The sequence below is a fragment of the Dama dama genome, chromosome X (assembly GCF_033118175.1).
Source record: "Dama dama isolate Ldn47 chromosome X, ASM3311817v1, whole genome shotgun sequence".
Lineage (NCBI taxonomy): Eukaryota > Metazoa > Chordata > Mammalia > Artiodactyla > Cervidae > Dama > Dama dama.
Window position 1 is genome coordinate 16,679,382 of NC_083714.1, and position 15,587 is coordinate 16,694,968.

The following is a 15,587-nucleotide window of genomic DNA, read 5'->3' on the forward strand; positions in this document are numbered from 1 at the left end:
CAAAGCCTAGTTCAATCTAGCCTTGTAAACCATTTGAGGCGAGTTTTAAGTCTAAATGCATTAGACATTTGCCTAGGATATAAAAGAGACAAAAAATGCCATTCTCTTTCCCTTAATAAGCTTAAGCCTTTCCTTCCTAGGATATGTGACTATTTGTAATAACAAGGACTAGGGCAATCGAGACCGTTAGGCCATGGACACCCCTGCCTTTTTGCTAAGCTTTGAGTAATTGGAGAGCAGAAAATATCCTCTATCCTTCACCTTTTGGGTTCCATAGTCCTGATGAGCTATTTAAAGCTGAATGCATTTATTTGTGAATCACTCTGAAAACCCTAGGGGAGCCGTGCAATGTTAACGCAGAGAATGTTAACTATAATTACTGAGGCTTACAGCAGTTATACTTAAAGGCAATTAAAGTTAGATAGCATGCAGTTCTTGCCTTGATGGTAAAGTACTGCAATGTAAGCTCAGAGAACTGAAAAATAAGCAGTCCAGGGCTAGGTGTCTTTCTCCATGCCCTGTCTTTCTTCAGAAAGGTACCCTCAATGTCTTAGCTAAGGAATCCCCAGCAGTAGAAGTCACTGAGCCAACCATCTGGAAGGGAAAAGCAATAAAGGCCTAGAGTTTTCTGAGTTGGCTGAAGACAGTTATACAAGTCAGACAACTTCCACAAGCAGGCTAAGAAAAATCCCATTATGCTTTGTCACTGGGATGGTTTTCCACAAGGTACCAGGACCTCTATTGTTGGCATAACTCTTCTACTTTCCTTAAAAGAAGAAACAGTGCAGCTCAAACATAAACACCAAGAAAGTCAAAGTGTTAGTTGCCCAGTCCTGTCCCACTCTTTGCAACTCTATGGACTGTAGCCCGCCAGGCTCCTCTGTCCATGGAATTCTCCAGGCAAGAACACTGGAGTGGGTTGCCATTCCCTTCTCCAGGGGATCTTCCTGACCCGGGAATTGAACCCATGTTGCCCGCATTTCAGCCATCTGAGCCATCAGGGAAGCCCTATAAACACCAAGATCACCTAGTAAATGCTTAACCCCTAGATAATTTAGGATACAAAAGGACAACTGTTAGATACTACCAGTGGATACTACCAGTGTAAGACCCTATAAAGATGCACTCAATGAAGTCAGCAATCTTCAAGGTTACACATTCTATGTTTTCTAGGTCTCATCTATATACAGAAAATAACAGAGGTCTATTAGGCTGATTAACTCCTCTATTATCCGAGACTTTATATGCTTTATTTTTTCCTTCATCATGGTAAATCCCCTTTTATTTTCTGCCTCTCTTCTGTAAACCTATCTCATATGCTAAGCTCCTCAAATGTTAGCTCAGTAATTAGGACATCCTAAGTCCCCAACTTCACATTTCAATGCCATCAGAAACGTCAGTGGTTCCTTCCAGGTAAATAGAGAGGCCATACAGGAAAGTGGTTAAGGTCATGGGCTCTGGCCTCAGGCTACCCAAGTCCAAATCTTGGCTCTCCCACTTACTAATTGTATGAAATCTGAAGAAAGCTACTTAATGTCCCTGAACTTCCATTTACTCATTCATCAGTAGCATAGAGATGATGATAATTCAATATACCTCTAGAAGGAACAAATGAGATAAAAATGAAGTGCTTAGTAGAGTGTCTGGTACAAAAAGTAGTCAGAGTTGTTTTTCTGTTTTAAAGAAAAAGTTAATGCCAAGTCGCACATGCTCTAGTCCTCTCAACTTGGAACATTCACTCCAGATAGCCTTGACATGGTTCTCATTATCTCAATAACTCTAATTATCACATCAATTAAGGCATTAAAAACATAGCCATTTTGCCCCAGGAAGGCATATAACAAGGAGACCTCAAACCCCTTGTGGAACAGAGCTTCACGTATCTTCAGAGGGCAAGGCCTTTCACTGGAGATACAATTAGAAGCTGTAAGGACACCATATTCTCTCAAAATGATACAATTTGGAGGGCACTTCTGCTTTATGAGAAATATTTTTGTTGTTGCTTAGTCGCTAAGTCGTGTCTGACTCTTTGTGACCCTATGGACTATAGCCCACCAGGCTCCTCTGTCCATGGGATTCTCCAGACAAGAATACTGGAATGGGTTGCCATTTCCTTCTCCAGGGGATCTTCCTAACCCAGGGATTGAACCTGAGTTTCCTACATTGGCAGGCGAATTCTTTACCACTGTGCCACCAGGAAAGTCCGAGAAATACTTTACCTAGAGTCAAAGGTACTATTTAAATAAAGACACTTAGGCAGACGTCATTTCCTGCCCCACCGCACACATTTGTACACACACATCAGAAATTTCCATTTGACAGTAAAGGTAAAGGAGCAAGGTGGCAATCAGGAGACTTGGGTTCTAGTCCCACCTCCGCTCTTAATGGTAATTTCCTTCCCTGTTCTCCCATTTGTAAAAAATGAAAGAGGTTATCAGTTCAGTTCAGTCGCTCAGTCATTTCCAACTCTTTGCGACCCAATGGACTGCAGCATGCCAGGCCTCCCCATCCATCACCAACTCTCGGAGTTTACCCAAACTCATGTCCATTGAGTCAGTGATACCATCCAACCATCTCATCCTCTGTCGTCCCCTTCTCCTCCTGCCTTCAATCTTTCCCAGCATCAGGGTCTTTTCAAATGAGTCAGCTCTTCGCATTAGGTGGCCAAAGTATTGGAGTTTCAGCTTCAACATCAGTCCTTCCAATGAACATTCAGGATTGATTTCCTTTAGGATGGACTGGTTGGATCTCCTTGCTGTCCAAGGGACTCTCAAGAGTCTTTTCCAACACCACACTTCAAAAGCCTCAATTCTTTGGTGCTCATCTTTCTTTATAGTCCAACTCTCACATCCATATATGACTACTGGAAAAACCATAGCCTTGACTAGACAGACCTTTGTTGGCAAAGTAATGTCTCTGCTTTTTAATATGCTATCTAGGTTGGTCATAACTTTCCTTCCAAGGAGTAAGCGTCTTTTAATTTCATGGCTGCAGTCACCATCTGTAGTGATTTTGGAGCCCCCAAAAATAAAGTCAGCCACTGTTTCCACTGTTTCCCCATCTATTTGCCATGAAGTGATTGGACCTGATGCCATGACCTTAGTTTTCTGAATGTTGAGCTTTAAGCCTACTTTTTCACCCTCCTCTTTCACTTTCACCAAGAGGCTCTTTAGTTCTTCTTCACTTTCTGCCATAAGAGTGGTGTCATCTGCATATCTGAGGTTATTGATATTTCTCCAGAGGTTTTGGGGGCCAGCAAACCAAAATGGTCAGAAGTGGGCCAAATTCAGCCATGCTCACTCATTTACATATTGGCTAGGGCTGTCTTCCTGCTGTAATGGCACAGTTGAGCAGCTGCAATTGCAAAAGAAACTATATGGTCCACAAAACTGAAAATATATACTTTCTGGTCCTTTACAGATAAGGTACCTGCCCCCAGAGTGATTTTCAAACTGTTCCAGAGTCCTAGCATTCTAAGGAGTGCTTTAGAAGCCACCTGCGATTACTGAGTTGTAGCAAGTGACTCCTCTTTTATTTATTTTTGGCTGTCCTGGGTTTTTGTTGCTATGCATGGGCTTTCTCTAGTTGTGGCAAGGTGGGGGGGGGGGGGCTACTCGCTAGCTGTGTTGCATGGGTTTTTCATTGTGGTGGCTTCTCTTGTTGTGGAGTACAGTCTCTAGGCACGCAGGTTTCAGTAGTTGTAGCATGAGGGCTCAGTAGTTGCAATGTTCGAACTCTAGGGCGAAAGGGCTTTAGTCATTGCAGGGCATGGGCTCAGTAGTTGTAGCTCACAGGCTCTAGAGCATGGGCTTCAGTAGTTGTGGAGCATGGGCTCAGTTGTTCAGCGGGATGTGGGATCTTCCTGGACCAGGGGTCCAACCCGTGTCCCCTGCATAGGCAGGTGGATTGTAAACCACTGGACCACCAGGGAAGTCCCCTCTTTTATGTGTTTCATAATGACAGTTCTATATAAAACTTCATTTCAAAAGAGAGACTGTTACATCTTTGAAGATATATATAATATCCAGTTGACCCCTGAACAGCACAGGGGTTAGGGGTGCTGACCCTCCCTGCAGTCAAAAATCTATGTATAACTTTATAGTCAGCCTTCCATATATATGGTTCCCCTATACCCAAAATTCCATATCCATGGATTCAACCAACTGGAGGATCATATACTACTACAGCATTTACTACTGAAAAAGTCTGCATATAAATGGATCTACACAGTTCAAATCAGTGTTGTGCAAAGGTCCACTGTATATATATATTCTTGTGCTTTGTTTGCCCTAAAGAATGGGCTTCTCATCTTATGTCACTTCATCATCTATTCACACTTGACACTTTAACATGGTTAAATATAATAACTTCAAGTTCCTGAGGAGCCCCTGGTACTTCAGCCCTCACTGCCTTTGGATATGAAATTCTCTCCCTTAGGAACACCTTGCCCACTAGGTTTTAACAAGTTAAAAAAAAAAAAAAAGCAACACTAGGATAGATGAATGATCTCTCAAACTCTTTCAACTCACAAACCTTTTATGAATCTAAGCTTCCCTTTTTCACCTTCATTACTGACTGGTAACTAAGAGGACTAGACAAAATGGTATCCTAGAATTCTGTATAGGCATATTCTTGGAGTAAAAACAAAATAAAGGTCCCGCCTTATTTTATATGTATATAATACATGTAAGAGACAGAACATATAAGGTGTGTACGCTCCACAGGATCCTAGATGACTTATTTTCCTATGTCTTCAGTGTTCGAGGAAGTGAAAGTTCATGTGAAAAGTTTCTAAAGCCAAGAAGTGGCTCAGGTCTAGAGACGAGTACCCATAGACCCCTAGAAGAAGCCAGGTAAATCCATCATTTAAACCATAAACCAAATTCCCTCTGGATATTCAGTGAATGGGGGAACTCATTGCATTCAATCAAGTTTTCAAAAACCTGTCAAAGTCCCCCCTTCCCTTTCTTTTCCTAATCCTATGATCTCCTCATGTGGTTCCTCAAATCATTCTTACTTTCTGCCTTGATCTTTTAGACCCACCTTCTCTTCTAATTTGTCACCTCCTGCTGTACCTCAAAGGTCCAATCTATGGTAGTTTACTCTTTTACCTCTATACTAATGATTCTTAACGGGATGATTTTGTCCCCAGGGAACATTAAGTGTGGAGACATTTTTGATTGTTAGATCTGGAGGTAGGTTGCTACTGGCAATTTGTGAGTGGAATCCAGGGATACTGTTCAACACCCCACAGTGCACAGGATAGCCTCCTCCATCACAATCACCAAAGAATGATCTGGCCCCAAATGTCTAATAATGCTGAAGTTGAGAAACCTTGCTCTCCAGCACTACTGGAGATTTCCTTCATATCTCTCTTAGGTTCTAATTCTAGTTCATTTTTCACTATACTCTTGGTGACCAGTTAATATTAAATAACTGTCAAATACAGGAACAAAAATGAACATAGCATAGCTTAGCTATAATGCTAAGATATAAAAACAATAAACACATTCATAAATGTGTTTGCTTGGTAAGTCAAGATAAGGGCTTCAAATCATTTCTATTAAGAGTTAAGTTTTTAGAGGAGAATCATATAATTGGGGGTAAGAATTGCAGGAAGGCAACCTATTGAAGAATAGGGCAAATACTCTTAAGCTCAATCAATCATGTTTTTTCATCGCATTTCTACAATAATTTGAACCCATTCCCAAGCATTTGGCAGATCTCTTAACCCCCTTCTGACTCAGGAAAATCTGATCCCTGCAAATGAATACCACGTGATGGCATCTCTTCCCTCCTTCCAACAACTGCAGATGTCTTTCAAATTTATTTTTTCAAGGATGGCTAATTACAAAATTACTTCTAGGGCCCTGAAAGCTACCCATTTGTCTCAGTCATTTGTAAGAAAATGATTTCATCATCAGCCTTCTCCATTTATTCACTGGTAGACAAGGCATAACATGGGATATTTTGGAGTTAAGAGATCTAGGTTTTCTTTTAGATGTATTACCAACTATATAATCTGTCCGCACTTTAATTTCCTAATCTATGGAAATTTTCAAGGTTCACGGTGGGGATATATTAAGTATTTGGAAATATTTTCAAGGGTTAAAAAAATACATGGGGGTGGGGGTGAACAGGCAGAACACGGGATTTTTAAGGCAGTGAAAATATTCTATATGATACCATAATGATGGATATGTGTAATTACATATGTTTACCAAACCCACAGAATATACACTACCAAGAGTGAACCCTAATGTAAACTATGGACTTTGGGTGATTATGATGTGTCAATGTAGATTCATCAGTTGTGACAAATGTACCACTCTGGTGGGAAATGTTGATAATGGCGGGGGGCGGGGAGGGTGGGGGGGGTGGCCACCGGCTGTGCCTGTGTGTGACCAGTGAGTATATGATGAAATCTCTTTACCTGTCCTTCAATTTTGCTATGAACATAAAACTGCCCTAAAAAAAGTAAAGTCTTAATAAATAATAAAAAACATATAATATGGATAGGTAGAGGGGGTAGATTATTATGAGCTAGATGAACACCAACATATACACACACCCAATGACTAAAGAACATTCAGACGAATAATACAGCACTAAGTCCAGTGTCACAGAGGTCATCCTTTATTATGTCTGATTTTCATCTTCCCTTCTATCTCCCAGAACTCCAAACACTCACAGTATCACAAATGTCACAACTGAAATGTACTTTCTTTGCTCCTCTCCTTCATACAACTAAGTTATATGTTGCATGTTGCTCCATGAGCCTCCAGTGATTTCCATTTGATCTGATTTAGTCTTACCCAGGAGCACATGGCTCCAAGTAAGAGTTTCCTCTGAAGCAATTTGGTAACATTACCCTGGTATTAGCAAGTTGCCTGTGTCCACTGCCAAGAAGCTGTGGTCCACTGGTAGATATTAAAAGAACTGCAGAGTAAAAAATAAAACCACGTCTAGAAACTTGCTACCAAGGGAATGGAGTTCATTCTGTTAAGGAGACTAAAGAAAAATACACAAGGCTTTTAGTTTGGGTATTTCAAATGCCAAAATCAGGAGAAAAACAGAATATCAAACTATGAGAAGTAACTTGACCTATGTTGGGACTGGGGACATAATTTCTCGTATTGAGTGGAGCTATACCTACTTTAAAGAAAATATGTTGCCCGTAAACATGGAAAACAGTCCTTTTTAAATGAAACACCCTTCAAATGAGTCAACAATTCATCAGCAGAGCACTCAAGAAGATTTCTTGCTATATACATATTTTATCTGAATTCCTATCTATACTTTCAATGCACACATAATTCATACCCTTAGATTTATAATCCATTATAACCACTGTATGAATTTTACCTATCACAGCAAAATCCTATTGTTTGAGGATTATTTTGGATGAGACATATAAATGTCTAACCCTAGGACATCTTCCTCTAATATTGGGCAAGAAGAAGACTATTAAGGTGCCCTGTGGATATGTGTGATAAGAGAAAATTATGTCTCTCTAAAGCCAAAGACAAGTCAAGTAAGTGGCAGGGAATCGAGAAATGAGAAAATATGAGCCATGAAGAATGGTGGTGGAAATGAAATGAAACAACATGGATTTAGTTTTGGAGAACTGAGAGGAGTGGCAAAAGGACTCTGGAAAACACACCACCGCTAAGGGTTTTCACTGCACTGTCTAAATATCTGTACCAGACATTGCAGCTGAGAAAAGGTTAACGCTTGGGCCCTTTTTGCCCCTGAATCTCTGTGGCTGTCAATCTAGCCTAAAGCCAAAGAACAAGTCTCACTGGCTCTTTCTGCCAGCCCTCCCACATTCCACTCTATCCCTTCCTGTGCATTCTGCTCAGTAAGCAGCCCACCCGCAGCATCTTCCCTCTTTCATCTTGCCAGGGCCTTTTTCCCACCATCCCTGAAACAATTACCCAAGCAGTGGCTCCACTCTGGATCATCATAAGACAGCAGCCAGCCAGAAGCCTGGGCTGCCTTGAGCCTTGTGAGTGGATATGCCAGGCATCTGACGAAACTCTCCAGTGAGGTCAAATTAGTGGGGGGCAGAGGGAAGTCTCTTTGAATGTGAGAATACCATGGCTGCTGTAGGACACAGAGTTATTTTGACTTGGAGCTTAATAAGGCTCCACTTCAATAGGACCTATGTGTCCTGAAAGATAAGGGCAGGGATGGAAAGACCCCATTTACCTCTGCCAGCTGCATGTTGCGTAAGCAAGCAGGATTATAGTCAACCACTAAAAAATAGGTCTGCTGTTTAGAATGATGTCCCCTTCCTAGCAAGATACCATATCCCTTGATGTCAGCAGAGCAGGGTTTGTGAGAAAATCTGTGCTGAACTTGGAAGAGGAAGGAGGTTGTGATTGCAGGAGAAAGTTCTCTGTAAGGCCAAAGCACCCTTTCTGTATAAAGCTTAGAGCACAGTGAATGCTGAGTGTCGTGGGCAAGAGACTTAATAGGATTAGAAAGATGGAATGGATTTTAAGGAAAATACCTAAATGAGGATGTTGTAAAACAGAAAGATGTAAATAGATGCAAGGGTCTTCAGACCATCAAAGTAGTCATCATCGTTCCCTAACCATCTTTATTTTTATTTGTTGTTGTTGAGGTGATAAGTCATGTCCGTTTCTTTGCGACCCCGCCAGGCTGCTCTCTCCATGGGGTTCTCCAGGCAAGAATACTGGAGTGGGTTACCATTTCCTTCTCCAGGGGATCTTCCTGGATCATGGATCAAACCCATTTCTCCTGCACTGGCAGGCGGGTTCTTTACCACTGAGCTGCCTGTCAGTAGGCTCACAGGGCTTCCTGTCACTTCACTTATCTACACTTCAATTTTTGCATCTGTAAAGCAGGTGATATCACTGAGATATAATTGATTTGTAACATTACATGCATTTCAGGTATACAGCATTATGATTCAATATATAATATGTGTCAACCTGACCATCTTGATGCAATGCTAAATAGGTAAACTTGAGTGACCTTGCACTTAGTAGGCTAAGAAAATATTCCCTAGGGGGGAAAAAAAAACTTAATTTGGGAAAATTTCCCTAATTCTCATTAAAGTAGACCAGAGAGGTTTTCTCTGGAAGAACTTCTAAGGAAAATTTATGGTGCCATTTGTAAGCCATGACTAAATTATCTGTTTCTATGAGCCATAGATAGGCATCTGCCATATCCCTCTGCCTTCCAACATGACCTGACTTCAGCCACCTCCAACAGATAGATATATATTTTCTGTTTGGGAATACTTCATTTAGAAATGTCCACCATTTTTGTGAAGAAATCACAATGAAGAATCCTTACTAGTTCCAAGTTAATCCTTAGTTAATCCTTAGTTTCAAGGCTACTTACATCTTAAATACCTCCCTAATGTTCTACTTAAAATTTTTACCCCAGGAAAAATGAGACCTCGTGGGGGCTGAGTCACAGCAAAAACAAGCAAAACTTCAGTTATCAATTCCTGTCTTTGAAGATAAGGAAAAGGAATGTTTTCCTTTGAATACAGTGGAGGAGATACGTCAAACATCAGCCAGGAGCAAACTTAGCCCTTATGGGCTACTTAAATGAAAAGGTAAACAGGAATCCATGGATTTTTTCCCTGAGATGTGGTTTTAAGCCCTGACATGTGCTAGAGGTGATCTAGCCTGAGATTCTGGAAGACATTACATGGCCTCTACCTCTGCAATTCCTCCAGGTACAAGGCTCCCAGGTTACGCTCACTGTCACATGTCCTGCCTCCTTTAGCCACAGCAACTCAGAATTTCCCAATAACTAGACTCTGTGAGACAACCAGTTGGATGAAGACTAAAAACTTAACTATAATTGATGAGCTCATGTGAGATATCTCTGACCACTAGATGCCATCATTCAATTCTAGCCCAATATTCAGAGCTGCTTCTTTAAATTGTAAATCTACATGTTTTGGAGCGGGGCCCTGGAAAATGACAAAAAATCTCTGGAACAAATGCCCAGAAAAGCCTCAGAAGTCTGAAGCCAGAAATATATTTCAGGCAACTGTTTCAGTGAGGGCTGCCTAGTGAGAACTACAGAATAACATTGTCTCCATACATGTATGTTATTTCCATGATTAACAGCCACTGAGCCCTCAGACACTGCAAACCAAGATGGCTGCAGAGTCTTTATCCCCAGTTTATCTCTAACTGGATGGGCATCCTTTCTGGAGAAGCAGTGGGCTGTATATATACCCCAGTCTCAAAGCAGTCTGGACAAGCTTCCCATAGTCTGTTGAAAAAGAGTGGCCCAATGAGTAAAGCAATTATTTTTTTTTAAATTAAAAGATGCAGAGGTTTACTAAATCTGAACAAGCGCCCACATTTTCTTTTTGGGAGTGGAACCAAGGGATGATTCAGATGGGGAGACAGGCAGCAGGGTCTAGGGAATGAAGAGTCATGAGATCCCAGTTTTATTCCTGGCTCTGTCAAGAGTTGCCATGTGACTACCAGCAAGCTACTTCTCAGTGGGTCTCTCAGTTTTCCCTTCTCTAAAAGAATACAGTCTTAACCCTGTCCTGTAATTTATTCTGTGATCTCCTTGCAAAAAGGGAAAGGAAGGGAATATATGAGGTGTGGTGAAGGGCTAGCTAGAGGGAGTGCTAAGCTCCTAAGACCTGGACACCGGGCATGTACAAGTATCCTTCATTTTCAATAAAGAAACTTGGCAGTATTTCTGATCTAGACAACTGATGAAGCAGAACGTTAGCCTGACTTGATGCAACCTGAAGTTTAATGATTAAACAATTCAGGTTAAAGGACATCATAGGTTAGATGGCACCATCTATTAGAAAAGCATGAGCCCACAATGCAGCTCCAACAAGCATGTTAACACCCACAAAAGAATTCAAAGGGTATTTGTAAGTCAGAAGATCTTTAAGAACTAGAACATTCTTACTGAGGGAGAGGAAGCAGGCAATGAATGAAAGTAGGAGAGGCACCTCACCTATAATAGCCAGAATGCGTAAGGCTTTGTAACTGAACACTTTCTTTTTTAATCTCAAGTTTGTAAAGATTCAAACTTCTTATAACGGTGGCTATTTTTTTCCTACTAATTCCAATTTCAGAATAAACAATCAGTGAGATATGTGTATACACATGTGTATATATACACAAAATACAAATATGTAAACATATATATACACACATATAGATATAGATATATATCTATCTATCTACACCTATAGATACAGATATATACACAAAATCTGTCATTAGCTTAATTTAAGGCAAGGTTAGCTATCAATACATAGAATTTGGAGAGGGAGGGTAGTTGGCTTATTATATAAATGAGCAAATGAAAATCACTCCTTGACCTTGGTAACTTTCAATTCTGGAGCAAAAGGAAGGAACTTGAAGAGAAGAGACAAAAAATTCAAGTCCAGTCACATCAGTACAGTTATAACTAGAAGTAGCAGATGGCACCTTCCTGTCAGGGGATGATGCAGCTGCCAGTTTGCCAAAATGGGACCCCCCCCCCTCAACCCAGTGCCATCAGTTTCTAGCTCTTCTACCCTCAGGCTCACACACCACTTGAGGAAACTACACATACCTCTTCTTCCAGCTTTACCACCTTGGCCTGGGCATTGCTCAGGGCCTGGTCTCGGATTTCGATGTGTCGCCTTTGGTCCTCATTGGTAGAACGGGCAGTGGCCAGCTCCGCTTCCAGTTTCTCCTTCTCACGCTGGCTCTCCTTATCTATCAGGACATGAAATATCAATACTGCCATTCCAGAGCTGGCTCAAAACCTTACCTGAGCAAAACTGATAGTCATACCCATTCCTGGACATTTTAATGTTCTAACACCCAGCGACAAGAAGCAGGACGCCAAGATAGGGACTCTTACCACTGGTTCTACCACTAAATTGCTGTGTCAATTTAGAAGTCACTTAAAAATGGTGGTTTGTGCAGAAGCAATGAGAAAACAGATGTCAAAAGTATTGTGAAAAATATTATACAAAGGTGAACACAAAAACACATACAGACACACATATGTCAGAAGAACAGGTAGGCTTGTCTCCTCCATTTTATTTCTTCAAACAGTCTTGTATTGGCCAATGAGCCATTGAGCCTCCACAAATTTTCCCCATCATTTCCTCAATAGACAGTCTATTAAATCAATAAAAAAAATCGATATTAAACTGATCAGAAAAAAATGGTATTTCATAAAAATGCATAAAACTGGCAATGTCACCCTTTACTCACTAACATAATTTTCAAACTAAGGTCAATCTGAGATCACACTGTAGGTACAGATGACCATGACACACGTAGTTATGCCCCATGCCTTTCTAGGTCCCTCCACTTTTAACTCTGACAGACCTCACATAAAAACTCAAATGAGCAGTTTTGATTCTCAGTGCAGGAGGACTGCCCTTCCTCTCAAGACATGGATACTTAAGTCTTTAGGAGAGACTTTATTTGGCTACACCACAAGGCATGGCATGTGGGCTCTTAGTTCCCTGACCAGGGATCAAAGCTTCCCTGCCTTGGAAGCTTAGAGTCTTAACCACCGGACTGCCAGGAAAGTTCCTGTAGGAGAGACTTTAATAGGGCAGCCTACCTTCCTTCCCATCTTGACTTTACATACCTATTCAAATGTACCTTGGGAAGAAATAAATATTTGTTGAATACTTATTGCATACCAAGTATTGTACTAACTTAATCCTCAGAACAACCATACATGGCAGGTGTTGTATTATTCTCTTCTCCATTGTGCATATGAGAAAACAGAGCCTCTGAGAGCTTGAGTAACCTGTACCATGTCCCACACCCTTAAGGCCAGGTTGTTCTGAGCTCTTTGTACTGTACCAGACTGCCTTCTCCTAGGGTTAGGTTGGTCTGGCCTGTCTAGGGGGCCTTTTCAAGAGTGTTTTCTTGGCTCCTGCCACACTTCCAACCATGTAGCACCCTGTGGATGCCCAAAGGCAAAAGAAATGACAGAGCCACACAAGTCATGCCCTCTTCCCTACCTACTAGGCTCCTTCTAGAACCGTTTGACAGTCTTAGATGCTGCTGCTAATAAAGTTTGATCTACTAAATGACCACATTTGAGAAACCAGCAGCAGAACTCTCAGGACACCTGAAATACCATCTCCACACAGGGAGAAGTGTGAAGTTGCAGATCCAGGGCCAAGAACCCATACATTCTCTGGTTTGTTTTAAACTGGGAGGCCACCACTATCTCCACCAGCAAAGTAGCTTCCAAGGAACACCACAAAAGCAACTTCACAACAACTTACACTAAGCACTGATGACACCAGAAATGCGACATTCCTTCCTCTAAGGCAAACTGACAAAAGAACAGGAAGCTCAGGGAAATGAGGAAGGGAAAATAAAAAAGCCCCAGTTCTGAAGCCAAAGCACAAGAGAGCAACCCAGGAAGGGAGGGGGAATATTGTAAGTGAAGATCAAACAAACTTGTAAAAGCTGACTGGAAGTCGCATGGAATGACTTGAAAGGGTCATGTGGAGGCCCAGCAAAGATGCGGCCCGACGGATCCCCACAAAGCACTTCTCCAGCTGAGAACCACACTGGTGGAGGCCGAGGGTAGCGGCCACCAAGCCTTGGGCATCTGCAGAAGTCAGAGGAGATCATCTATTTCCTCCGGACTTGTCTCTCCCTATGGACTGTGTAGTTTTTTACTGCTGCTTTTACTGTGGCAGTTGGAAAGAATGAAGCATTGTCTAGCTGGGTGGAGTCCACTAGGGACCCGATAAAGAAAAAGATTAATTCATTGTCCCGGTCCTAGGAGTATTTCCAGACAAAGGAAACACTATTAGGAGGAAGACATAGCTCTGCCCTCCCGTACAACCTCCAACTCCACACTAGAGTCACTAGCTGAGGCCTTAGCTGTGGTCTCTCTCTAGTTCTCCTTGCAATCCTCCAATATGGAATCATATGATATAAAAAAGGTGTTGACGAGAGCCCCAGGTACAGGTTAGGTATTCTAAGCACTAGTCTCAGTCCTACATGGTAATCTCATCTCTTCCAGAACCAGCAGATGCAGCCTTCAATGATAAGTCCCTTCAATAATAAGGGACCCCAAGTTTACCAAGGTCCTTTTCAGCTAGCTGTGACAAAAAGCCGGAATTCCAAGGGGCGTCTCTGTTTTAATACAGAAGGAGTTATGTTGATGTGACTCGGTGTTGTGGCAAGCAGCCTTCGTGGCCAGAAGGAAAAGAACACAATCTCCCAACTTGATGCTTGAACAGGAAAAAGAATCCTTAGATGACATTCACTCTTTCCTGGCTGTTTTAGGAGGCTATATAGAACTGCATAACCTTTTCATACACCTCATTCCCACTTGTACATGAATACCTGCTGCTGAAGCTTTCAGACTTACTTTTTGCAAAGAGCTGAGAGATGGTTTTTCTGGTATCTTCTGACCCCTCATATTCCTTCTCTGCAAGCTGCTTGTTGGCCGTCTCCAGACGCTCTGTGGAATTTGGAGACAATCAACAGGGCCCTGAGGACAAACTTCCAAGCACAAGCTATTTGCCCTCTAAATACTGATCTTGAGCAAAACAAGCCTGTCTCTTCTTATTACACAAGAAGGGGTGACACAGACAAAGGTTTGCAAACGTGGATCCCAAAACGACACTAGACCATGACAGGAAAGTAGGAGGCAAGTACTTTAACACTTTCACTCCTCACTGACAAAACCTAAGTGCAAATTTCTAGATTCCATCCAAGGAATCTGTCCCTGAATATATGATATTTTTCATTCACTGGGAAAAAAAGAGCACCAGAGTTATTATAAAATGTTTAAATTTAAATCTTTATAAAATCTTTAAAGCTGGAAAGGAAAGGAAGACAAGTAGCATAGACTATGGGGGCAGGCCAACTGGGTCCAGGGGACCTGAGAGGAGTACCATCTGATTTACACATCAGTTCATCCCACTTTGATTAAGAAAGCTTAGGACCAGACACGACTGTAATCACAAAAACCTAGCCTGTCTATGCTCTGCAATTTGCTGACCATCCCAGTGGGCTGGACAAGACCTAGAAGCCTCACCATGTATTCCTTAGCTTAGCCCTTCCCTTCACCACCCTTTTTTAAAATTGAAGTATAGTTGATTTACAATGTTGTGTTAATTTCTGCTATACAGCATAGTGATTCTGAGATATGTCTATATCTATATATATACATATTCTTTTTTATATTCTTTTCACTGAAGTTTATCAAAGGGAATTTTTTTTAATTGACTGCTAGAGGTACTGTTGGGCTCTGACCTCCCTTTCTATCATAGGATATTGAATATAGTTCTCTGTGCTATACAGTAGGACCTTGTTGTTTGTAGTAGGACCTTGTTGTTCCCTTCAACGTCTTGACTGATACCCTCAGTGATTCTCTCACCTCTCAGATCCCTGTTGAAGTCATGCATTCTCCGAATCTCGCCCTCAAGCTTGTTTCTCATAGCTTTCTCCAGGGCCTCTCTTTTGGAGGATGACTTGACAAGGTTCTCATATGCCTCTGAGACTCGCTGGATTTCTGTCTCCACCTGAACAGCAACAAAAATGAAAGACAGTGATGATGGTAGGAAGTGGATG

General features: G+C 41.6%; 1 protein-coding gene across 5 annotated transcripts in view; it reads right to left on the bottom strand.

Moving 5' to 3' along the window:
• Nucleotides 1-15,587, bottom strand: part of AMOT (angiomotin) — a 61,386-nt gene that overhangs the window by 15,592 nt on the left and 30,207 nt on the right. For all 5 annotated transcript variants that reach the window (XM_061136235.1, XM_061136233.1, XM_061136237.1 and 2 more), the window contains 3 exons: nt 15,394-15,538; nt 14,380-14,472; nt 11,587-11,732 (listed from right to left, as the gene is read on the bottom strand). In XM_061136235.1, coding sequence (XP_060992218.1) covers nt 11,587-11,732; nt 14,380-14,472; nt 15,394-15,538 — 384 coding nt within the window. The remainder of the gene's footprint in view (nt 1-11,586; nt 11,733-14,379; nt 14,473-15,393; nt 15,539-15,587) is intronic.